Below are 25,872 nucleotides of genomic sequence, written 5' to 3'. Positions count from 1 at the left end.
GTGAAGACGTTGTTGGGCTTTCCTCATGATGGTGGTTGTGTTCAGGTTCCAGGAGAGGTCAGCTGATATGTGCACACCCAGGAACTTCACACTGATGACCATCTCAACAGCAGATCCGTTGATGTGCAGTGGGGTGTGGGCCATTGAGCTCTTCCTGAAGTTAACAACCATCTCTTTAGTCTTCTGAACATTTAGAGTCAGGTTGTTATTCTGACACCAGTCCACCAGGTGTTGTACCTAAACTCCACGATGTAAGATATTTTGTGCATCTGTCAGTTTCCAGGAACAGTGATCAGACAGAGTTAATCTGAAACCAGCTATATATGTGCAAACAGCTCCTTCTGAATGGGACAAAAGCAGGTAGGAAATGCCTGTGTGTGCGTGTTTATATGTGTGTGTCACTTTGACAGCTGGGACAAACTGCTATCAGTCAGCACAGTGGACAGTGAAATACCTCCACCAGGACCTCCAGCCTCTCATTTTGCTTTGAGATATTCAAAATCTGCTCATCCTCTCAGGAACTCGTGTTCGAACCTCTTTTTTTCTCTTCTCTTGAATTTCTTTATGGTTTTGTGTGAATTTATGATGGGGAATTAAAATGGTGAGGAAGAAAAAGCTGCTGGTGTTTGAGTAAGTACTACTCTTGGACGCCTTTTCTCTTTAAAATGTTTGCTCAGTGTTGCCTATTTGGTCTGTAACCTCGATTTAGTTATTACAATATACTTCTGTCACATGACTTTATACATGTATGTTTCTGTATTTGTAGCAGCTCTCAGATGCTGATGCGGTTTTGATTTGGTGAATAATGTATGGACACTTATTTTCAATGTGTCTTGGGCACCATACATTAATAATGAGATGGATATAGCAGCTGCTCTCCCAGGCAGATATTGATTTCATGCCATCCAAGTGAAATTTTATTCAACATTAAACTCTGACCTTGGGAAATATTCACACTGTAATCATTATCATCCAGGAAAGAAAAATAAGAGAGAGAGGGAATTAAAGACATGAAATGACAGGTGAAATATTTTTTTCCTGTGTGAAATAACCTGTGCTCAAACTATTTTCTGTCAGCTTCCCTTTTGTGCTGCTGCTATTGTGGCAGCACAGGTGAAACAAGAGCTCATGTGCGTATTGTCTGTGCGAGCTGGTGTGTATTGTGCGTGCGTGTATGTATGGGTGACCTTTACATTGTGTTTTATCTAGCATTTTCTTGCTCTGGGAATTTTGTTATTTTCCCTTTCGAATCTTATCAGACTAGGAAAGGAAAGTGGAATTTCTCCATCTCTTGGTGTAAAAGCAGTTTGTATTTATCAGCTGAATTGAAAGGATTTTCTCTCTGTTCTTCCTCTCTTCTTAGAATTTGTGGAAGCATGATGTGGGATGGATAAACAACTACAAAACTCTAATGTAAGTTTGCTGGATAATGTGCATTAGCCATGTGTGTTTTGGGGATTGAATGACAGCAGAGAGGGATACACATATGAGTGAGCGGTCACTCTAGCAGCAGTTTTCCTTATCAATAATAATTATATAATCTGTAAGCATGTAGCAGCGATAAGATTTCTCAAATCTAGTGAGAAAGACTTCACATTTTGCAAGTGTGTTACAGATTTCACATTTTCTAAAATGACAAATATTCTATCAACTAAATATTTCTGTTATTTTTGTTATTTAAATGTCCTTTTAAGCATGTATGTCTCTCTGTGGCTCTCTGTGTAGATGGCCTCTAATGAGCTGGACCTTCCTGCCCTCTCCGGTGACCCCCAGCCTGGTGACCTCATTGAGATTTTCAGACCAGCCTATCAGCATTGGGCTCTCTACCTGGGAGATGGTTACATCATCAACTTAACTCCTGTTGGTCAGTAAAAGAGTTTCTAACGTAAAACTTGCGGCTATCCTCACAAATCTGACATAAACCTGTCATGTTTTAGACTGAGGTTAAAAGGCTCACATTACAAACTACATCCTGATGCTTAATTAAATTAGAGAACAGTTCTCTCTTGGCTCTTGACGGAGGCGGTCGCATTCTTCTCCCTCTCCCTTATCTTTCCTGCTTGGCTTCTCATGTCTTTTGTATAGTCTCGCTTTCTAACCCTCAAAGAGTTTCTCAGTCTTGTTCTCTAAAACCGAAAGAATTATGGATTTGATCAACTGGTCCCGTAGCGGAATTGACACCTTCCTGGGCTTGGGAGAGCCCGATTGTCCTGCGGAGACATTTGCTGCCGGATACTCGATGGTCGGTTGCATCGTTTGTCTGGCGACACTCTCGATGGAGGACAATGAACGACATCTACCAATTCAGAACCATGATAACAGCGTTCTGGCTGACTGGAGCTGGCTCAGACCTGGCTTATCGAAGTACAAGAAGCGGCTACAGCTGTTCAAAATCCCACAAGGCTGGCCGACGTGATAGACGATGGGCAGGGCAGTGAGTACTCAGACTGTGTTTTGAACTCAATATGGATACGATCTTGGAGAAGAACAACGGGAATTGAGAGAATTGGTGACCAGTGACGGACATTAGACCAATTGTAAAATTGGATGCAGTTGTTCGCACTAAATATTCACCATCTTCACTCATACGGCCATCCCACTGGCACCAGCTGAAGGCCTGCCAAGGTTGAAGCTGACTGGAACAACAACCTTCCTTCAAGGCCATCCGCGCTGATCGAAGATTGTTGACTTTTGCATAACCGGGTGAAGGGACACTTTCTCTCGGTTGAACATGGAAAACGCACACACACGCATGTACACTGACACAGACCTACACTCACCCCCCACCCCCTCCAAACGCCTTCGAAGCTCATGTCTTTATGTTGTGAGATGTGATGATTTATGTGCTGAGGTGTTTTTTTCTGTTCTCAAACTGATCTTCCTGTTGGAGCTCAGTCTGGGGGGAGTTATTTTTTCTCCTCGTCTTTTCTCATGTTGTGCATTTTCCATTGTTATACCTCTCTGACCTGTCTTCCCCATGTGATGTTTGTCTAATGTATGTATGGTCGGAGGGTAAGATGGCGCTGGCAAAGGTCGGCAGCCTTAACCCAATTTCTTTCGGGGTCAACCTTCAGGATCAATAAAGTTTTATTGAATTGAATTGATTTGAATTCAAATTAATTTTAGCTTTGTTTATTTCACTAAGGTCTGGGCACTTCATAACTCCTGAGATGTCGTTTATCAAATAATTGAAGGAAGAGTGAAAGGAGGTTAAAAATGAATACAATACAACTTTGTTGACCTGTTAAACTGAAATACCCACTCTGACGCCACTGTGCAGTGACTAGTAACATGTAACATGTAAACAAATTCAGGTATGAAAATACTGATAAATCACTGATTTGTGCATGAAATGTTTGTATCCATAAATCATGCACACATTTTTGTGTATGCACTGTTAGTAAGTGAGGGCCATTGTTCCAGATGCAGCTTTGCAAGCCTAAACTCTCCTGTCGTGCTCATTTTTAGAGAAAAGAGGCTTTATCTTGGCAAACTATTCATACTGGTTCAGTATTTTTCTAGCTGTCATGAATTTTAACATTCAACATGCAGACTGAAGCCTTTAGTCTGAGATGTAGCTCTTGGGTCATCGTGGGGCTATGATGTGCACTCCTGGGAATATTGTAGGATCGTGTTTACACACATCTGAATGCTCCAGGCCAGCAAACTGCAGAAACTTTATAGAGGTGCTCACACTTTTTGATGATTATGTGCATTTTCCAGGGAAAGAGAGAGGATGTTCTTACTTTTTCACAAATACACCCAGAGTCCTGTAAAAATGTCCTTTTTCATAGTGAACTGCATTCACTGTGAAACGGGCTGGGATAACATATCACAATTTTCACCCCCTTATAACCAAAACTTGTTTTTACCCTTTTTTGACAAGCGTGTGGCCCCTGTTATCTGCAGATGTTGGCATCCCCTCCCCCTGTTTCATACTTGAAAACGTCCCCATTTCTATCCGGTCTTTTAGTCTGATGGCATTAGCTGTTTCTGGGTCCAAACTCCGCTTCAGGTCCCAAAGTCAAATGAACACTGCGGTATAACTCAGCGTTACAAACTGTCTAAATTCTTTCATCTTAATAAAATGATCAGCTGCTTTACCAGGTGTAACAATTCAGTTTAACATCCAGGCATCCATGAAAACAGAAGTTATGAAATTTAACTGAGTTTGAAGTTAGCAGGAGGTTAGCTCGCTAGTTTCCACCTAAACATGATAGAGTATGTTCTGATTGAGAGATTTAAAAAAAATGAAAACGTACAGCTCAGTTGTTCTCTTGACTGAAGTTTGGTCCATTTACAGCATCCTGTGATTGCATTTGTCTCTAAACATCAGGAACCCTCACGTTAACTTTTATCGAGTGGAAAAAAGGTTAGCGTTCATCCTCCAGCTTCACTGTGCTAATGTGTTTATATCTGGTCTTTAAGTCTGGCGTCATTAGCCTTAGCCTACAGAAGAGTCTTTCTTCTCTTCCCTTTGACAATTTAAATCATCTCTCCTTTCCCACAGATGAGAGCCAGGCAGCCGCCATGTCCAGTGTGAAGTCTGTCTTCAGCAGGAAGGCAGTGGTACGCATGCAGCTACTGAAGGAGGTAGTGGGAAGTGATTCCTACCGTGTCAACAACAAGTATGACCACAACCACACACCCCTCCCTGTCTGTGAAATCATCCAGCGGGCACAAGTCCTCATTGGCCAGGAGGTCTCTTATGACTTGCTGGGGAGCAACTGCGAGCACTTCGTTACCCTTCTTCGTTACGGGGAGGGGGTGTCTGAGCAGGTCTCTCACTGTTTGTTCTGCTTCTGTCACTAAAAGCGACTAATAAATCCAAAACATTGGCCCTGTCATAGTCTCACATTGTCAGACATTTAAAAACATTGACCAAAGTGGCAAATCAGAGTGAACCTTAACATCAGGGATTTATCCATCCCAGGGCTCTACTATACCACTAAAATGAAAACATGATACTTTGTCCCAAAATATAATTCATAATTCTATTTTTCACCCACATATTATCTTATAATTGCTTTAATTATGACCATGTTCTGTATTGAAAACAACGACATCCAAATCTACTTTAAAGCTATGTTTAAGAGCCAAATACATCCTGCCAAAGCCTTAATCTTTACACAACAAATCAGCTTTGAATTAAATAATCAGCTCAAAAGAGTTTACGGGAAAAAAAGGTTTACTGTAAATAAATGTGTTGTTGCCTGCTTCCTCTTATAAGTTAGGCAAATCTGAGTTACAGACTAATGAGTTAGTCTTGTTAAGTTTGGAATCATGCTGTATTGTAAATATGCAATAAAATCAATCAGCCTCTGCTGCTCCTATTCTAACTTGCAGTCCACGCCCTGCCCCTCCTTCTTGTCTCCACAGGCTTCACGAGCCATTGGGGCCATCAGTTTGGTGACGGCAGCAGCCAGTGCCTTCTCTGTCCTGGGACTGATCAACACACGGTCCAGAAACAGGCCTTTCTGACAGCTGTAGTCTTCACTAAAGTGTTTTCCCTAAATTCATTTGGCTGTGATAAAAAATAACAAAATAAACATTGATAAAGATTTAAAAAATGATGTTATGTTTATTAACAAACCCCATATACCATTACAATATGGCCGCAGTTGTTTGTTGATCCAGTCTTTGTTGTAGGCAGGAGTTGTGAATTATTTGACCAAATTATTTTTTTTAACCCATGGAGCATTAATCATAGTTTGATGGGGTTAGGTTAATTGGTGAATCTAAACTGCCTGTAGGTGTGAATAGTTGTCTGTCTCTTTGCGACAGATGGGTGACCTGTCCAGGGTGTACCCCGTTCCTTGCCCTATAGCAGCTGGGATTAGGTCCTAAAGAGATGGATGGACAGAAATGTATCATCACCTTTGTAACTGAAAAACTATAAGCACGCTGGACACCAGTATAGGCCATAGTAAATACTGTGGATCCCTGTTTTCTGTAATTTCAGCAAACCAAGCATGGTGTGTTATTTTCACTTAATTAATTTTTGATCTGTAAAGAGTGATGCCATTAGATGAAAGCAAATAATGGGTAATGGAGAGTTGTTGAATGAATGAATTACAGTCTTATTTTACATTGCTCAGACTGCCATGGTAAATGGCCTGTATTTGTATAGCACTTTACTTAGTCCCTAAGGACCCCAAAGCACTTTACACTACATCCAGTCATCCACCCACAGGTGATGGCAGCTACATTGTAGCCACAGCTGCCCTGGGGCGCACTGACAGAGGCAAGGCTGCCGGACACTGGCGCCCTTTGACCACCACCAGTGGGCAACAGATGAAGTGTCTTGCCCAAGGACACACCGACCGAGACTGTCGGAGTCGGGGCTCGAACCGGCAACCTTCTGATTACAAGACGAACTCCCAACTCTTGAGCCACGATCGCCTGTATGCATGACAAGAACAGTCCTTCTCCCTCAATAGCAATTCATAAACATGAGCTATTTTTGTGTGTCTAGTACTAATCTTGTCCATATAACTGGATATATTTATAGCAGCAATGGCATTAATAATAATAATGATAATAATAATAATTATTATTATTATAATCAGTGGCACGGTGGTTAGCACTGTTGCCGCACAGCAGGAAGGTCCTGAGTTCAATTCCAACATCAGGCTGGGGTCTTTCTGTGTGGAGTTTGCATGTTCTCCCCGTGTTTGCGTGGGTTCCCTCCGGGTACTCTGGCTTCCTCCCACCATCCAAAGACATGCAGCTTGTAGGGATAGGTTAATCCAAATTGTCACTATGTGCGAATGAATGTGAGTGTGAATGGTTGTCTGTCCCTGTGTGTTGGCCCTGCGACAGACTGGCGACCTGTCCAGGGTGTACCCTGCCTCTCGCCCTATGACAGCTGGGATAGGCTCCAGCGCCCCCCGCGACCCTTTAAAGAATAAGCGGAAGCGAATGGATGGATGGATATTAATAATAATAATAATGCATTTTATTTAAGATATCGTAGTAATGTGTTGTTAACAGCAGGTGGCGAAACATGCGCGAAACTAACAAACAAATCCGAAGAAGAAGAAGAAGTGTGACGTCGTAGTCCTGCGCCGGCACGTGTACACGTGCTGTTTTCATAGGCAGAGGGGTGTTTTGAGTGTGTGACATATCTGTGTGTTAAGGTCCGGCGTAAAAGTAAAGCAGCAAATATGGGGAAGAAACTTAAGGTCGGAAAGACCCGGAAAGATAAATTCTACCACCTGGCCAAAGAAACAGGTAGAGTACCGGAAAACAACACGAGCTCGAGACTGTCGTGATATTAGCATTAGCCGGCTAAAGCTCCGATCGATATAAAGTGTGGGTTGCAGACTGCTGGCAATCTTTTAAATCTCCTCTTTTGTGTAATTTTTAGGTTATCGCTCTCGTTCCTCCTTCAAACTGATCCAGCTTAACCGTAAGTTCCAGTTTCTGCAGAAAGCCCGAGCTCTGGTGGATCTGTGCGCTGCACCTGGAGGGTGGTAAGCATCCCGTCACCAGACATGCCGTCGTGTGTGGTAACAAAAGGAAAAGAAGTAACCCCTCGGGGGGGGGGGGGAAGCTGGCCAGTTGACCACTTTGCAGTCTTTGGTCATTCGCTTCTGTCACATTTGAACGATCACCAAAGGTCTTTGTTATAACAAGTGGCAGCTGAGTCAGGGACAGAGAGAAGAGAAAAGAGCGACCACGTTGACAGAAGTGTTAGAATAGAATAGCCTTTATTGTCATTGTACAGAGTACAACGAAATTGGAGTGCCACTCCCTTGGTGCAAGATAAATAATAAATATAAATGTAAAATATAAAAAGTGCAATAAAATAATCGCAAGTACTCAAACAATAGTAAGTACGATATATACAGGATAGCAGCATTAATATAATGACAGTATGGGGGAGAGGGGAGAAAGTAGGGGGTGAAAGTCAGGGAAGAGGAGCTGACTGGTGATTGTACAGTTGCAGTTTGTGTAAAGTTGCATTAACTTAGGACCGTGTGTGACCAACCTCGACCTCCTCTCTGGTGAGCATGACTCTGGTTCACTATAATCACAGACTTTCTTTTGCTGTGATTACAAGATAAAATGCACGAGCTTTACAGAAATGACATTACGGTACAATACGTCATGACGGAAGCGAAAACGGATAAATGAGTGATTTGTACTATGCAAAATAATCAAAGTTGAATTCAAAATCTCCTTTTCCAGGTTGCAGGTAGCGTCTAAGTTTATGCCTGTTTCAAGTCTGATTATCGGTGAGTGCAAATTTCTCCAATGATAAATGGCTCTGTTTCTGTTATGCTTCTAAAGCACCTGTAATGTGTGTGACAATACTTCCCCATAAGAGTGGTTTCTTCTTCTCAGGTGTTGACTTGGTCCCCATTAAACCCATCCCCAACGTGGTGACACTTCAAGAAGACATCACCACTGAGAAATGCAGACAGGTGAGAAAGCTGCTGCTGTTCACAGCATCACTGAAAAAACATAAAATCAGAGATGATATTTCAACAGTACAGATGTGGACAGCCAACGCTATGTTTGTGACATGGTTTTAACTGATGAGACACTCTTTCCGTTGTACAGTCTCTCAGAAAGGAGCTTCAGACTTGGAAAGTGGATGTTGTGTTAAACGATGGAGCCCCAAATGTGGGAGCTAACTGGCAGCACGATGCCTTTTCCCAAGGTGAGTCGAGACAAAACGTCTAGAGATCAGACTGCAGTAAAACAGCATTCGCACAATATGTCCAAAATGATTTAATTTGGTTGAAGAGGATTGTAAGGGGTTCTTTTTTGATACATCCTTACCACTCTTTGATTTTGTGTCTCTGTTGTGCCTAAACTAGTTCATGTCCATTTTCCACAGTATTTGGTATTTAAATCTAATTTTGAAATCCTCCCTTTTTCACCCACAGCTCACCTGACTCTCATGGCTCTGAAGTTGGCCTGTGAGTTTCTTACCAAAGGAGGCACCTTTGTCACCAAGGTGTTTCGCTCCAAAGACTACCAGCCTCTGCTTTGGATCTTCCAGCAGTTCTTCAAGAAGGTGCAGGCCACCAAACCGCAGGCATCCAGGAATGAGTCTGCTGAGATCTTTGTCATCTGTCAGGGTCGGTGTCATTAGCACAACCTTTATTATTTCATTCGCTTTTTGAAGACAATAAATAATGACCTTAATTTTGACCTTGTTCTTGACTAAACCTCACCTAAACCTCCCCCATTGTCGTCATCATCAGGTTTTGTTGCCCCGGACAAAATCGACAGCAAGTTCTTTGACCCCAAGTATGCATTCAAAGAGGTGGAGGTGCAGGCCAAAACTGTGAAGGAGCTGATCCCTGTAAAGAAGCCAAAGGCATGTATACTGACAAGTGTTTGGTCACGATAAGCATGTCAGAGCTGGCTGTGATTGCCTGTTATGAAAAGTTTTAGCTTTTAAACACTTTGTTTTATTTATCAGTCACAAGGTTTAAGACTTACTTTAAGGCACATTTGAGCCCAGAAATGAACCATCAGTGATGAAGCAGCTCTTCTTCTGTTGCAGGCGGAGGGATATACAGATGGAGATCTGACGCTCTACCACAGTTTCATGGTGACCGATTTTCTGAAAGCCGAGAACCCAGTCGACTTTCTGGGAAAAGCCAGTGAGGTGAGCTTTTTTTGTTTGTGTGTGTGTGTGTGGGGGGGGCTTTGAGACAGTCCTGTTAAGAATAAGAACTAAGAAGAAAACTCGTGCTTTTCTTGCTCTGTCTCATTCAGATCACCTTCAACAATCCTGATCTGGAGTTTCACTCAGCAACCAGCAATGAAATAAAGGAGTGTTGTCGTGACATCAAAGTCCTGGGCCGCAAAGAACTCCGGTGAGCTTTTCCATCTCTCACTTGCCACGTTTGTGCTTTAGTAAGCTGCTGCTACTTTACTGTGCTTGCACATCACATACATCAGATGGTGTGAGAACGTGTTGTAGCATGAAGTGTTGTTAACACGGGCCGTGTTTGCATGTCTTTTCTCACGTTTGCAGCCTGCTGCTGAACTGGAGGTCCAAGCTGAGGAGATACCTAGCTAAGAAACTGAAAGACGAGGCTAAGCAGCTCGACCAGGAGATCAGGTTTAAAAAAAAGAAAAGAAAAAGCAATTTAAATATTAAATCTTTGTTAAAGTGTGTCACACATAAATCATCTCTACATTGTTTTTAGCTTAAGCTCGGATGAAGAAGGGAGCAATTCAGAGGAAGAAGCAGGAAAGAAGGAGGATGAAGAGGAGGGTGGTGAGGACAACGAGGAGGAAGAAATGGTGAAAAAGCTGGCAGAGCTGAAAGCTGAGGAGGTGGCTGAGCTCAAACGGTATGAACCGCTTTAGTTTTTTGTGTTTTCGGTGACATTAATTCCTCATCTTTCCTACTTTGTCTTGATAGGTACATCTTGCCTTAAAGAGAAGCAACACTTTACTTTTAGTTTCACCTCTCTTAGCTTTTGCCACGGATGCAGTTGTAGGGGCAAACCAAGAAACTGTCTCTTGCTGATTTGGCAGGAAGAAGAGGAAACTGCTGAAGGAGCAGCGGAAGCAGAGAGAGAGAGTGGAGCTGAAGATGGATCTACCGGGTGTGTCCATCGCCTCCACCGAGGACTCGTCCTTGTTCTCTCTCGTCTCCATCAAGAAGAAAAAGGTAAACGTCACACGCTGCTTCCCTAAAGCACCAAACTCAAGATCAGAATACCGCTGATTCCCACAGAGTTCAAGTCCCACGAGCTTTATCACTGAGAAGCGGCTTCATGTTAATTTCTCGGTCCCTCAGGTGCTTGTTGACATATCAAAGGGGGACATGAAGGCAGCGGACACTCTGGTAGATGAAGACGATGATTTTCACCTCTCCGATGAAGATGGCGATGATGCAGATAAAATGTCACTGGCATCTGATTTGGATGACGAGGATCTGGAAGAGGTGGAACGGCGACAAAAGGAGCTGGAAAAGAAAGCGCCAAAAAAGAAGTAAGAGGCCATTCAGAGCAAAAGCACTCTGAGGTACTGGTGATGTGGTGCCTGGCTCTGTAGGAGTTCTCTTTAGAAAGGTGTTAAGCACTGAATAGCATGTATACATTAGGGCTGGGTATCGTCACTGATTTCTAGAATCGATTCTATTCCGATTCACAAGGTCCTGAATCGATTCGATTCAATTCGATTTAAATCTGGGAAATTTTGACAGTCAGAAATATTATAATTCAGATCAGTACATTTACATATTTTTGTATCTAAAGGAAGCTGACGCTTTCCAGACTTTATCAAAGGTGTGAGCATCACAACAGAGGCCTTTGTGTCAAAGTAGCTGAAGATAAAACAGAAAAACATGAAGGTGATTTTCCTGGCCTGGATTTTATAAAAATATTCTGCAGTACATCAGAAACGAAAGAAAACCATTAATCAACACATGAACATTACCTCTGAAGTTACAGCGGTTTTATTACAGACACAGCGTTTTGCATTTTGTATAATTTTAAAAAGTTTAAATTTGTTCAGAAGCCTGTTGAACGGCAGAAATTAGGTTTTCTTTTCGGAAGTAAGTAAAAGGAAAAAAAACATCGGCCGACAGCCTGTGAACAACGGTAGACTTGTGCGTAACAAGCAAGCGAATAATGCAGAAAACAGATTTCGGGGATAGACGGGAAACTGTTCTTGAAGTACACTGAGAAAAAGAGAGAGAGAGAGAGCTGTGCATGAAGTGTGATTTTATCCTGGTGGAAGCAAAACAGCAAAAGTCAGTGAATTCATGACGATCTTTATGTGAAGCTTAGTTTGGATCTTCTTTTGCTGCTGGTTCAGTCAATATTGTTTGGAGAGAGATAAAACTAACAGCTTTAGAATCAGCGCAAAAAGGACGTAAACACAAAGCGCGGACCCGCCGAAACATCAGAATCAGCGAGCTGTCGGCTTTCAGCCCCGACCGTGTCGTCGGTGAGAAAGACGACATCTCACTGATTCTGATGTTTTGGCGGCTCCACGCTTTGTGTTTACGTCTTTGTGCAGAAGCCGTGTTCCTGCTCTCATTTACTGTTTTAAATGTTTGGTGGTTGTCAAAATTTGTGACGTTTCACCTGAGATTCTGGAATTTTGGGCAAAATATATTTATATAAAAAATCGATTCAGGATTTTAATGAATCGATATCACGTTATCCAAGCCAGAATCACTTTTAATCAATGAATCGATTATTAAAACCCACCCCTAGTATACATGTTCAGTGAGTACAAATTTATTTTTAGCAGAGTTGGTCTCAAACTAGACTGATTTACTAGAATTGTTATTGTCATTCCACAAGTTTGATGCTTACTGTTTTTCCCTGGAAGCTCAAGTCTGTTTATTTATTTATTTTACCAGAAAGAAAGCCCAACCTTTCTAGAAGACCTCAAAGTTCACGATTCATTTCTGTGGTTTTCAGAGTAAAGTTTACCAACCAAGAGGAGGAGGAGGAGGATGAAGAGCAGGATGGTGGCTTGGTGGTGGAGCTAGAGGGAAAAGATGAGAAGATGGAGCGACAGGCCGACCTGTGGTTCAGCAAGGTATGTGTTTGACTCGTAACACAACATCTAAAGCTCAGGTATTCTTCTGCTGCACCTGTTCGCTGTGTGATGTGGCACCTGCTTCCTACTTGATTTCTGATCTTTCACCGTGCTTTGTGTACCCGTAGGGCATCTTCTCTGAGATTGGCCTCGAAGGAGACGCAGAGAGCGAGCTCAAACAGACCGAGTGGCTCCGGACTAAACAGTCAGGTGTGAAGTGTTTCTCCTCCTCGTGTTCATGTCTTCACACTCACACGTTCACATACATGTTATTTTTCACAGCTTTAAATGAAATTGTGTTTGTGAGGGGCTAGTAGCTATCCTTGTATGTATTCTTACTTCTAGGAAAAGGCAAAAAGAGGAAAGCTGAGGAAGACATAAAGGAGGAGGAGGAGCAGCAAGAAGCTGCTCTGCCAGAGGAGGAAAAGGCAGGACCATCACTGGAAGCTGCAGAGGAGAGTGACAGTGACTCGGATGACAGCAGCGATGATGAAACGTAAAAGCACATTAAGTGTGGCTCTCTTTAGTCCAGTGTGTTACATAATTAATAAGCTTAGTTTGATTGCGTAACTGAAAAGAAATCTGCAATATTTCCAATTTCTTAAAACTGTTCTTAACATTAATGCTAATATACAGGTAACATGTTCACCGGTTTCCTTTTAGGGAGATTACCAGAATGAAGCAGGCCCGGGGGGCTGGTGGAGTATCAGGAGAGGTCGATGATGACGACGACTTCCAGGTTGTTCCTGTCGAAAGTACCAGTGAGTATGACAGTGAGGTCGTCAGCATCCCCAAACACTTCTCGTCATCATCTAAATGTTGCATATAGACATTTCTTTATTTATGCACATTTGGGCTCCAGAACAATTGACAGAGCTCATCTTAAGCCCTACGTTTGAAGCCCTACAAAGAAACTATGCTTTTGCCAGGCAGCACATAATTCTCCAATCTTCTAAATTGTTTGCTTGTCAGTTTTCGAGTGCTGAAACTCTTCCTCAGTGCATCTTTGCACTCAGTGGTGAACCTTTAGTCTGCCATCTTCAGGAAGAGTCAGTCAGTTTTCATGCTTGGTGAGCGCCCCCTGTTGCACGGTGCTGCGTGCTGGCACCCATCCATTTTGGTGTTGCACCTCTAAACTCTTTTGTAACCTGAAGTATTGCACTGCTGCTGCCACAGCTGGGTTGAAAACTCATTTGAATAACCCGCATGGTTTCCAATAAAAGTGCTCTTAAGTTAAATAACATGCATCATTGCATCTCAGCAATATTTGATATGTCTATGTCCTATCTCATGCTTTAGAGCTTATATTCTGTTTTTAGCCTGTGTGTGTGTAACTCTGGATGACTGACTGTTTCTTTAGGTAAGAAAGCTAGAATCCTGAGTCCAGAAGGCCTGGCACTCGGCACTCAGATCGCTACATCTAAGAAGAGGGCAAGGGACCTGGTGGACAGCTCCTTCCACAGGTGTGTGTGCTTTGGATCTTTTTCCATTACAATCCAGAACTAGCAAATGTCCGTGGTTGTCATCATAGCGATGAACTCTGCTGCCCGTATCATCTCCAGGACCCCTTCTGTCCACCACATCACTCCTGTCCTGCAGCAGCTTCATTGGCTCCCGGTCAAATATCGCATCAATTTCAAAATACTCTTGTACACATTTAAGGCTATTCATCATCTCTCTCCTCCATATCTCTCTGACCTGGTCAAGATCATCGCCCCATCTCGTTGTCTCAGATCTTCTTCTTCCCTTTCACTCTCCGTCCCTTCCCCCCCGTCTTGCCACCATGGGGAGCAGGGCTTTCAGCTGCTCTGCTCCACGACTCTGGAATTCCCGACCTCCTGATTTAAGAAACATCTCTTCCTTCTCTCTCTTTAAGTCCAAACTCAAAACCCACTTGTACAAAATAGCTTATCCCACATAACCTCTCCACTCTGCTATTTTATTTGTTTATGTCTTATGCTTTTATGATTCTGTAAACTTCTTGCTTTTATGTTGCTTTTATTCTACTATGTACAGTGACCTTGAGTGTTTTGAAAGGCGCTTTCAAATAAAATGTATTATTATTATTATTATTAATAATGCTGCTGAGCGTTCTGTGACCTTATTAGTATACAACACGAACGCTATAACAAAGGTGGATGTCAAAGTGTTGATGCACCTGGGAGGGCTGTTCTATATGATGAAATATGTCGGATGTTGACAGGAAAATATCTGTCGCTTCATGTTACGCGCTATCGTTTGTTTCGTGGTGTCACAAAAAACCCGTATACGGCAGTATCTTGTTTTTCTCTTCTACCACCTACGCAAGAATCATGTGAAGGAGTGTGGAGAGGGTTTATGGATGAGAAGAAAAGAGCCGTCAGGTGGTCAAAATAAACCTTAGGCTCAAACGTTAGAACATGGCTTTTCCCTGCAGCACGCCATGTAATAAATACTCAAGAAGAAAATGGCGACCGTTACAACTTATGTCTAAAAAAATGTAGTTTTATGTATCGGTTAAAACACTCGACTCCAGGTGCACGATGCCCACACTTCACGCAGGTCGAGTTGCCCGAGTTTCACAGAATTTACAGAAAATGCACCGTTTTGTGATTTGTATTGTTGTCGGGATGAGAAATTGTTATATGGAGATTTTGGTCAAATGGCACAGCCCTAATACCTGGTGCTCCATCTGTGGCTTTTTGGCAGACTCTGGGACCATGGCGTTGTTTTTTTTTTTTTTTGGGGGGGGGGGGGGGGGGGGGGTTGTAGCCATTTCGGGTTTCAAAAAGGGCAGTTTTGATTTTTTGGAAGGAGACGCTCTTGCGACTCATCGAGTGACGCCACTGACCAGCTAATCGGTGGCACGCACTCTGACGGCGTCACATTTTAGTATCTGCTCGGATTGCTTGGAACCCCAGTCGAGCAGTGGTACCAGGTACTATGACCTAAAACTTTGCTGAGTCAATCCCAATAGGTACTAATGGAAAAGAATCTGCCTTTCAGATTGCTGATTGCATCTAACGATGCGTATACTCGGGTTAACATTTGTTTTCGACAAATAAGGCTTAAACCTGCTGGAATAAGTGAAGATCGCGAATAACACCTTGTGTATGCCGTTTCAGGTTCGCCACCTCTGACGAGCCGTGGGAAGTACCGGAGTGGTTCCTCGATGATGAACGGAAACACCGGAAGAGGCCGGTGCCGGTCACCAAGGAGATGGTGGAGGAATACAAACAAAAATGGAAGGAGATCAATTCTCGGCCAATCAAACGAGTTGCTGAGGCCAAGGCCAGGAAGAAGAGAAGGGTAAAACACTTGTAGCCCGAGGAGCTTTTCGAAGTAATCGGTGTGTTTCCGAATGTATTAATTCCGCTGTTTCTTTTCAAGACGTTGAAAAAAATGGAGCAGGCCAAGAAGAAAGCAGAAGCGGTTGTCAACACAGTGGACATCTCTGAGAGGGAGAAGATGGCTCAGCTGAAGAGGTATGTTGTCACATCTGTGGGGCTGTGAAGACAAAACTAACTGGCTGTTTTACCCAGGAGAAAATTTCAATACTGTTTGTGTTTCTTTCAGTATATACAAGAAAGCCGGCTTGGGGAAAGAAAAGAGAGAAGTAACATACGTTGTGAGCAAAAAGGGCGCTGGGAAGAAGGTGAGACGGCCTCCTGGTGTCAAAGGAGTCTTCAAGGTGGTGGACGGGCGCATGAAGAAAGATTTGCGGGGAATGCAGAGAAAAGAACAACGTGCTAAAGGAGGCAAAGGAAAGCGCGGAAAGGGACGACAGGCTAAGGGTGGCAAAGGGGTGAAGAGTGGTAAAGGGCGAAAATGAAAATGCATTTGAGTTTCTGCTTGTCGTTATTATTATTATTATTCAACTCCCTGGACTCGTGTTATAACTGAGCATTTGTGGAGCTTGGTGAACTACGATGGTTCAGTTTTGGCTCCTGTATCACAGACAAAATAAACATGAGTCTCTGTTTTGGAACCTTTGCTGGATTTCTTAAAGCCCTGGAGACCTCAGACATGTCTGGGAGATATGACATCCAGGTTTTATGTATACGTCTCTGTGAAGATGTAGCTGATTTGCCTTGAACCCCCTGGAAGGAAGAGGATTCACTGAACAGCTTAACTGTAAAATGCAGTAAAAGTTTATTGATAAATGTTTGTCTCGTGTAAATACCAATCTTTGCAATAAAGTTTTTGTTCAGATTGGTTGTTCAAGCATTTTACAAAAAAAACATTTCATCCTTTGTCTAATGCAGCCACAGCTATAAAAGTGCAAAAACATCTGTCTTAGACTGCACAGGCCAAGCAGGAAGCGAACTCAACCTGATGAATGACGTCTTTTCTATTTCAAAAAGGCGCGAGTACTTCCTGAAGTCTGACCTGCACAGAAACATCTGCTCAGTGTCCTCGGTCATGCTGGAGAAACACTAATGCTGCTGTGACCTAAATAAATAAACTACATTTTTAAAATTTCTATTACCAAATTGTGTGCATCAATGCAAGTGTAAGAAAGCAAATCTGCTCAAGCACTTATTAGGATTTCTAGTATCTGATACTTTATCTGTATTTCAGTTTGTGTAATTGTAAAAAATGCTCCTGTATGTTTACTTATGAAGTTGCATGTGTGGTTGAGCTGATTTTTAATATCAATACTACGGCTTTACCAAAATGGACTGTTTTTTTTTCTTCCCAAAACTACATTACCCATGAGCCTTCAAACTTAAATTGCGTCACGCGGTTGTACAGTAAAGCGGTTCCTTTTGCGGAAAGGTCTGTTATGTTGTTTTGTTCAGTATAGACGGTTTAGTTTTAATATGTGACCCACGCCTCAACCTGTCATATTACCTTAAACGTCACGTTTTATTCAGTGAGTCTAAAGTTGCTTTAAAAATTAGCTTTAAACTTAGCTAACGTTGCTAGCTAAAGTTGTGCACACCTGTGCTTGCTTTCACTGTCAAGGATCTAACTCTGGTTCGGAGCCTGTCTTCTCCCGGCCAGGATGTTCTTTATTGCTTTGTTGTGGAGCCTGTCGCTCACTGCCGTGGGCCAGCAGGAGGACAACGAGTGGCTCGACCCTTACGATATGCTCAACTACGATGCTAGCACCAAAACGATGAGGAAGCCTACTGAGGTTGGGAGATTGTTTACTCTGACCCAGCTACATTTGACACGGTTCTGATCACTGTGAAGACGTTGTGTTGTCCAGCTCTTTCATTAAGAGTGTGTATTTGCATCGCAGCCAGCAAGCTATGACAACGTGGGCACTAAAAGAAGAGAGTACAATCAGGACCCTAGCCAGACCGAGCTGACGTCCTGCAAAGAGCAAGTGGAGGACTTACAGAAACAGGTTGGTGTTTTGAATAATAAATCAGGCACAATGCATATTCATATTTTCAAAATATAAGTTTTCCCCCATTCAAATTGAATGAGTTAATTGAAGGTGTAGAACTGAAAAACAATTTCCAATTTGTCTAACAGTATTTAGGCTCCAGGCTTATTACTTTCTTCTCATTGTTAGCACAATTGTTGACACGTTTTACACTCCTGAGTCAAGCTCTGCGTTCAAGCTTAGAAAACAATTTCATGTACCTTTTTAAACAGAATTGTGTGGAAGGTTTAAGGAGTCTGGAAAGTTTTTTCTAAGGGACTTTTGAAATGTAGCCTCTAAAAAGAAAGTAAAGTATGATCTGAGGATCAGGGATAGGACTAGCCGCACTCTAAGCCTCTCACTTTCTATTAACTAGAGTCAGACTTACAGATACTGGACCATCAAGAGTATCAGGAAATTACCATAGTAAAAGTCAGGCTGTTACTATGGTGTCATCACGAAGTTAGCTTATCACATTCAATCACATTTTATGTATACATGTGCACTCGCTGTGCATGTTTTCTTAGGTACACCTTGTTAGTCCTGTGTTGGAGCCTCTTTTGCATTCAGAGCGGTCTTATGTTCAACAAGGTTCTGCAAACATTTGAGTTCCACCACATCCCAAAGGTGCTCTATTGGCTTGAGATCATCACTGAATGTACAAGAAACCAATTATACATGATTTGAGTTTTGTTACTACTTCTAGAACAGCCATCAGTGGGTCAGCAACAAGACTCGGGTAGGCTGAGATGTTTAAATTATGGCGAAGTGTGCCAAGAAGATATCCTTCATATCGTTACACCACCTTCCTTCATTCAGAATGAAGATCAAAAGAAGACGATCAAGCTCATCTCACAACAGCCAACATGCAGTCCAGTGTTCAAGCGATTTCTGAGCAGACTGTTGAAGGAAATACAAAGAGTGGGTGTGGTAGGTGGTCATCTCATGTTTTATGGTGAATTATGAGATTTTAGTTGAACATATTGTGCCATAATTTTTCTCTGGTTCAATAATTGGCCAAGTGTCATAAATATTGCAATTTTAAGACACTTGCTCTAATTTCTCCCCAGCCCAGTGACTCCACAGATGTCTTTTTTGATGCCAAAGTCAAACTGTCCAAACAAGCCATGACAGAGATCCAGACACTTCTGGAGGGTGAAGACAGATGGAGAACAGGCGCTCTGGACAACGCCATCAGTCAGATACTCGTGGACCTTAAACCGCATGATTATGAGGCCTGGAAGTGGCGATTTGAAGACACCTTTGGGGTGGAGCTGGACACAGTATTAAAAGTAAGTTTTTAGTAGCTTTTACCTCTGGCTTCCTTCTATTCTGACTCTTCTTAATGCTTCTACTGTGCTTTAATGGTTTCTATTTTCTGTAACCACTCAAACTGTACTCTGCTCTCTCCTCCAGATCGGGTCATTTATCCTGATTATAGTAGCCATTATCAGCACCGAACTGTGGACAACGATTTCCTGGTTTGTGCAGTTCCGACGACTGTTTGCCGTCTGCTTCTTCGTTAGTATTATCTGGAACTGGTTCTACCTGTACAAGGTAAATAGGAGCTCCTGCAGCTTTCAGTGGTTTCAGTTTAGCTGTATTTCAGTGCTTTGATTGTAAAATACAATGTTTTTAATAAATATGTATATTTTGTTCAGATTGCCTTTGCTGAGCATCAAAATAATATAGTGAAGATGGAAGGCTTTAATGCAAAATGCACTGGGGTGAAGAAAATTGACTGGAGTGACAGTTTGAAAGGTATGCAATCACCAAGCACGAACAGTCACGGCATTCTGTGAAAACCTCTTGCATCTAAAATATTAACTGGCTGAGAAAAACATTCCTTTTTAGAGCGTATTAAATATCATTTTGAAATACGTTTCACTGCACAGCCATGAGATGGAGAGGAATTTAAGTCCTTGTGGAGTCATTGTGCAAACTCTGAAGTCTCAGCTGCTTTAACAGTTTTAGACTCCAGCATTGCTGTTTTGCATATATTAAGCGTATTTGGCTCATAACGTCTGCCTAAGCTTGGACCTGTATTTGGTATCCTGCAGAGTGGTTTAGAAGCACCTGGACTCTTCAAGATGACCCTTGTAAGAGATACTATGAAGTTCTCATGGTTAATCCCATCCTGTTGGTACCTCCAACCAAGGTAGGCCACTCTTTGGAATGTCTGTTAAGGGTTATTGAGGTTTTGCGGACACATCACCACTAAACACATGGTTTTAATTTGGCTGCCATTTTGGACATGTGACAAATATCTTGACAGCGTAGAAGTGAGCGAGCAAGTTGCCAGTCACACACTGCCCACGACCATACGACAACCTCCAGTTGTGAAGTAAAAAGTACAAATTTTGAAATTGCATTTTGAAACATCTTGGCTGCAGCACTGAAGCACAACTTTGCTTCCATGTCCAGTTTGTGTCACACTTTTTCAAGTTGTGCAACTGCTCGGCTATTAGTTGGCAACTTGTTGCAGACAAAATGTGAAAAAAAACAGCCACTGTGGCAAAAACCAAAGTTGTCACCAGGAGGATTTTGGTACAGCACCTTCTTTACACCGATTTTACCCAGCAACCAGTCTACCTTGTTCTAACTGCTATATATTTTTACCATGCCAAACTGTGTTCCTTGGTATGCGCTTGGACTTTGTTATGACCTAGACATCCTTCTCTTTTTAGGCAATCTCTGTTACCATTACGACCTTCATCACAGAGCCACTGAAGCACTTCGGACAGGGAATCAGTGAATTTCTTCGAGCGCTCCTCAAAGATCTACCAGTTACCCTGCAGATCCCAGTCCTGCTCACTATCGTGATCGCCGTTGTGGTACAAATTGTCCCCTTTTTCACATTAATTCACATTATGGAGCTTGCGTTGTATACACAGCATTATTTGCATTAATAAAGCAATACATTGTATGTCTTTGCTTTGTATAAATAAATATATGTTTGACTCTTCTACAGGTGTTCATGTATGGAAGTGTGCAAGCAGCCTTCCAGCATGGCATCATGGCACCTCTACGCCGCCCTCGAAGGGATCCACCACCACCAGAGCTGGAACAACCGCAAGCTCAACCTCGCCTCAGGATTGAGGACTGCAATCATTTTGCAGGAGGGGATGCACCTCAACAGCAACATGCCCTAAGGTACAGAGCTGATGAAGCCAGATTAAACAGGAATGACTTGCATCAGAGGAGACCCAACAGGCAGTGGGTCGAGACTCTAGGAACTGCTGAGGATGAGCCGGACGCTGAGCGGGCCAAGGAAGTTCCTGAGGCAGACCAGAATCCGTCTGTTGAGCCAGATTCAGAAAACCAGCGGGGAGCAGAAGAACGGCCACCAGCAGCAAAGGATAACAGCGTTGGTGAAAACAAAGCCAAATCGGAGCCAAAAGCTGCTCGGTCAGATTCGTCTGAGTCGAAGAATAAAACTTCAAAAGGGAATGAGAACCTTTCTCAAGATCAACCAGACAGAGATGTTGCACTGCTCAGACCTGAGCTCCCAGACGTGCAGCCTGTCGATGAGGTGAGCCCCCCCCCCCCCCCTTTTTTTTTTTTTTTTTTTTAGATTTTTGTTTATATTCATTAGGGCTGCCACAAATGAGTATTTTGATAGTCGACTAGTCACTGATTATTTTTGCGATTAGTCAACTAATCAGATCATGCATCCATTGAATGTAAAACCTGCAGCTTATTGCGCCAGCATGCATCTACTCTTATATATCATTAGCTTACAGCTTTAAGTGTTTCAGGTATGTGCTAACTAAAAATAAAGAGAAGATGATAGTTTATTAAATTTTAATGAAATTTGTAGATTGTTTCGGTGGAGTTTAATAAACTCACCGCAGTATATTCTCGAGCATCTCACACTTCTGATAATCAGCTGTCTGCTTGACTTTACTCAGCTGTGTAAAAACTATAACTTTAATCTCAGCCAAACCGATTTACTCAGGAACAAATAAAATACTGAAAAAAGCCAAACAATAACATTTTTAAGTTATCAAAGTGACTCATATGTCATGTTTAACCTGAGTAGCAAAAGACGGCGGTGGGTTTGAAGACGATTTGCCGGGAGTCTGGTGTTCTCAGGGCTCTAGTGAGCCTTGCCCCCGGCTAGCTATCGAGCTAGCGGGTAACAGACGTCTCCGAAAACGTCGGAGCGCTTTTGAAAATATGCGGTGTCTTGATAAACTGAGCAGATATTTGAGGTTTACACAGCTACATTCTCGCCTGAAAATATGGTAAACGTTTATTTTGTGACCCAGAAAGAATAATAAGAGTAATATTAAAACTAACTAGCTGCCGCCATTGTTGGAAACTGAGCTGGGCCGCGCTATGAATTCTGGGACACAGTTTCTTCTTCTTCTGGGTTTAACGGCAGCTGGCATCCTTGTACATGCAGTGCTGCCATCTTCTGTTTCAGTCCGTTATTACACTCTTAAATCCTACTACTTATTCCTGCGTCTTTTGGGGTCTTACAAAGCTTCAAAAGACGCGTCGACTATTAAATTAATCGTCAACGATTTTGATAGTCGACGTAATCGTGACTAGTCGACTAATCGTGGCAGCCCTAATATTCATCCAACCAAATTAGACACACAGCAGTGGTTTTTAACAGAGACTAATGTTGTTCTTATTTTTTTAATGCACTCATGGACGGGAAGGTGAATATTCACATGCAACATAAATTGGTAACAAAGTATTTAATGACATTAACATTTCATTTTTCCTGCATTTTTGTCTTTTGTTCTTTTCTTTTCTTTTATACCTGCTGAGTTTGTCTTAGTTTTGTTAATGTAGAGCCAGTAATGCGTTATCATTACTGCTTTTTTTCTGCCTTGTATATGTTAGATTTCTGTTGCTACCACACCACTGACGTTTGTTCAACAACAGTGGATTTCAATCCTGGGGCCCGTTCTTCGTACCTCGCTAAGTAAGTTAGCCGGATTTGACTGTTGACGATTTCGCGTGATCCTGGATCGTTCGGTTCTTCGAAGCCCATCCGGGACTTGCTGTCATAGCAACAGAGCCGTAAGCGTAAACCTGCTCGGGAGCAGGTTTACTTTATGTAAACAGGATTAGATCGCGGCCACTCAGGTATTTCCGCTTCATGTATACGAAAGCAACAGCGATATTTTACCACTGTTGTACCATAAATAAATAACATCAATGTAACTAAAGATAATGCAGCACTTGATCCTTTTATTGATGTCACACAGATACATACAGGTCATTTCCTAAAAAAGGGAAATGTACTATTAACATTCTATTACATGTATGTGATTATTACAGATGTAATTCAGATTTCAGAGTAGTAATTGCAATTTACTTCGTGTAATCAAGATGGGAGACCACGGCTATAAAAGCGAAGGTGGATTTGGGAAGCCTGTCGCAGCCATGTCCTGTCCGTATACGCGAGCCACCCATTGCGGAAGGTGCAAGATTGATAAGGAGAGTCCTCAGAATCCAGCGTATATTGCGGGACAGACAGGATCCTTTAGCTCAGCGCGACAGTGTGCTCATAGAGAGATATCGATTTTCCCGTGAGGGTATTATTTACTTAACCAACTTGTTGACGAGGGGGTGCAGGACCACCACCTGTCTTTTTTTGCGCTGCCCCTTTTCTTGGTTGCTGTTATAAACAAACAAACAGATTATTTCAGGGTCTCTGTCCAAGAGACGAAAAGCAATATAAGTGATAAATATTACCATTCTGTAGAATATTCTTATATTTCACTTTTACTTGTTCCCATGTTCTAGTGGGTCCTGTTGTGGCTCTAATGTGAAAGGGGATATAATATAACATAATGTAATATAATATAATGTAATATAATATTGGATAATATAGTGTGATATGATAAATCTACCCTACCACCTACTGGTGTTGGCCAGAGGGGCCGATGGCGCGATATGGCAGCCTGGCTTCTGTCAGTCTGCCCCAGGGCAGCTGTGACAGCTACCAGTGTGTGAATGTGAGAGTGACTGAATAGTGGCATTGTAAAACGCTTTGGGTGCCTTGAAGAGCGCTATATAGATCCACTCCATTATTATTGTTATTATTAAATTACTTACGAGTTTAATTTGTCAGCAACTTTCTGCCAGCCTAAAATCCCTAAACCTAAACTCCTAAAATCCCTCACTCAAGAGTTCTTGCTCTGCTGCCGAAGAATACCGAGCGCGCTCCTTCGACATTTTCGCCGACCAATCAAAGGGTTGCCGATCAATGTTTCTACTATCGATGCGTAGCCCCTGTTGGGCCACCCAGTGATCTCACATTACTTCATCCAGCTATACTAATCGTCGACAACAGGTGTGTTCGGGGAACCGGAATAGCGAGCTCAGAGTTAGCGCGATGATTTGATCTTGGATGTGTCATTTGATCTTGGATGTAGTAAGCGACGTACGAAGAACGGGCCCCTGGTGAGCTTGATGGAGCTCTCTCAGTATACGCAGCAATAAAGTGCATGTCAGCGACTGTATCTTCATTACATCGTTTTGTTTTTTTCATTTGAGGACGTTTTGCAGCAAATAATTAGTGGCTTCATAGTTGTATAGTTTACACATTTGCAAGTTCCCTGGTTTGATCCAAGGAGGAGACACATTTGATGCTGATGGGTAAACAGCTGTATCAAATTAAGCATGGAGCTACCCGCTGTGGTAACTAAAATGATAACTTTGAACTCCAAATGTGTTTAACGTTTTGTGATTATTATTATCTTTATGTAGTTGAAAATCTCTTAATGGCTAAATTATAAACTTTGGTTTATGAGTGTATTATTTGCTGCTAAAAGGTACTTTTTAATATGTAATTAATTTGTAATGCATTTCTGTTCTGTTTCTCTGCAGCGCCCAGAAGCCTCACTTGAAGACTCCTCACTGCGACGCTCTGTAAATTTTAAAGCTCCCGTCCAGGAGACTGGTGGAAATAATGAATACATCTGACTGACAGATGTACAGATGGTGTTAAAGTGAATTAACAGGATGACGGGATTACCACCACGCAGTGTGGTTGTTTGCTGCTGTGCGGTCACCCGTATGTGGCTATCCATGAGGAACAACTGCTCGGGATAATTGTGTTTTCCTGGTGAATTCTGATTTCCCGCTGGCAAAACGTTTGGGAAATCATGTAGCACCAGGCTGGAACAGTGTTGTTTACTCAGTTTGGTGTTCCTGTGTGCTTTTTGGTCTCTTTCGAATCGTTGTTAAAATTGGATCTATATTTGACGAGCTGTATAATAAGTCGGTGCTGCAAATTAAAAAAGATGTTTTGAATTTTTAACTAGAGCCTGACTGAGGCCACATTTTTGGAACTGTTGGGGACTTTTAAGGAATAAAAAGTTCTGAATATGTGGAAATAAATACACTATTACTAATGTTGTTTGTCACTGGGCTTTACGATATTTTTATGTTTATTCTTCTGAAGAAATGCTACCACACATTTTGGTTTTGCTACATATTATTGATGAATAACTGGCCATCCAGCGATCCGTGTTTTGTGCCAGCTGCGCTCTCACTCGTTCTGTCGGCGGTGCTGGTTTAACCCGATGATGCGGCGGGGCGGGAGTGCTATCAGCCGGGTATGGTCGTGCGCGCTCCGTCTTTCCGAACGGATATTTTTGTAGCTGTGGAGATCAGGGAAATTATTTTGCTGCTATTGTTAATAATCATCATCATTACCATTGCATTAATAATATAATCTACAGTATTGATATTGCATTCAGATGTTTAAACAGTGTGTGTGTCTTTCAGAAAGACTAAGTTGCAGGCTGACAGGAAATTGCAGGTTTGCAGAGTGTGCCTTTTACAGAAGTGAAACTGAAAGCAGAGTCTAAGTGCAGGTTATTCTGAGGAGCTGTTTGGACGAGGCTATGTGAATAACTAGGTTATTCAAATTGTCTTTTATACTTTTATATTCTTTGATTAAGCTTTTAGTAGAGGTTCCTGATTAAAACATTTATTCAACATATACATAGTTTCAG

The 25,872-nt window shown here is 42.2% G+C and overlaps 3 protein-coding genes across 7 annotated transcripts; all 3 read left to right on the top strand.

The window, feature by feature from the left end:
• Window positions 1–240: 240 nt before the first annotated feature.
• plaat1 (phospholipase A and acyltransferase 1) lies at window positions 241–5,564 on the top strand. Of its 3 annotated transcripts, none has more exons than XM_026159334.1 (5): window positions 241–360; window positions 1,364–1,413; window positions 1,726–1,864; window positions 4,511–4,779; window positions 5,380–5,564. In XM_026159334.1, the coding sequence occupies exons 2-5, from the start codon at window positions 1,387–1,389 to the stop codon at window positions 5,479–5,481; spliced, it is 537 nt and encodes a 178-aa protein (XP_026015119.1). In that variant the 5' UTR covers window positions 241–360; window positions 1,364–1,386; the 3' UTR covers window positions 5,482–5,564. The 3 variants fall into 3 exon arrangements, with proteins under 3 accessions (XP_026015119.1, XP_026015117.1, XP_026015120.1); XM_026159332.1 differs by lacking the exon at window positions 241–360 and adding an exon at window positions 420–630; XM_026159335.1 differs by lacking the exon at window positions 241–360 and adding an exon at window positions 1,003–1,022.
• Window positions 5,565–7,017: 1,453 nt separating this feature from the next.
• Window positions 7,018–16,722, top strand: ftsj3 (FtsJ RNA 2'-O-methyltransferase 3). The gene is made up of 21 exons (XM_026158920.1): window positions 7,018–7,233; window positions 7,370–7,475; window positions 8,194–8,240; window positions 8,350–8,429; window positions 8,569–8,668; window positions 8,898–9,092; window positions 9,219–9,334; window positions 9,524–9,628; window positions 9,739–9,839; window positions 10,001–10,087; window positions 10,176–10,322; window positions 10,510–10,645; window positions 10,775–10,968; window positions 12,411–12,531; window positions 12,660–12,741; window positions 12,877–13,027; window positions 13,195–13,292; window positions 13,892–13,994; window positions 15,636–15,819; window positions 15,901–15,995; window positions 16,087–16,722. Exons 1-21 carry the CDS (start codon window positions 7,167–7,169, stop codon window positions 16,340–16,342), a joined length of 2,571 nt encoding a protein of 856 aa, XP_026014705.1. The 5' UTR covers window positions 7,018–7,166; the 3' UTR covers window positions 16,343–16,722.
• A 500-nt stretch (window positions 16,723–17,222) lies between these two features.
• On the top strand, window positions 17,223–25,270 carry LOC113016241 (chloride channel CLIC-like protein 1). Of its 3 annotated transcripts, none has more exons than XM_026158922.1 (12): window positions 17,223–17,289; window positions 17,479–17,650; window positions 17,759–17,866; window positions 18,707–18,817; window positions 18,958–19,179; window positions 19,304–19,444; window positions 19,549–19,648; window positions 19,948–20,045; window positions 20,575–20,721; window positions 20,859–21,419; window positions 22,558–22,584; window positions 24,740–25,270. In XM_026158922.1, the coding sequence occupies exons 2-12, from the start codon at window positions 17,519–17,521 to the stop codon at window positions 24,833–24,835; spliced, it is 1,743 nt and encodes a 580-aa protein (XP_026014707.1). In that variant the 5' UTR covers window positions 17,223–17,289; window positions 17,479–17,518; the 3' UTR covers window positions 24,836–25,270. The 3 variants fall into 3 exon arrangements, with proteins under 3 accessions (XP_026014707.1, XP_026014706.1, XP_026014709.1); XM_026158921.1 differs by having other exon boundaries at window positions 17,236–17,386; XM_026158924.1 differs by lacking the exon at window positions 22,558–22,584 and having other exon boundaries at window positions 17,236–17,650.
• Window positions 25,271–25,872: the final 602 nt, after the last annotated feature.

Source organism: Astatotilapia calliptera, chromosome 23, assembly GCF_900246225.1.
Source record: "Astatotilapia calliptera chromosome 23, fAstCal1.2, whole genome shotgun sequence".
Lineage (NCBI taxonomy): Eukaryota > Metazoa > Chordata > Actinopteri > Cichliformes > Cichlidae > Astatotilapia > Astatotilapia calliptera.
Note: the sequence above shows the minus strand (reverse complement) of the source record. Positions and strands in the feature narration are given on the sequence as shown.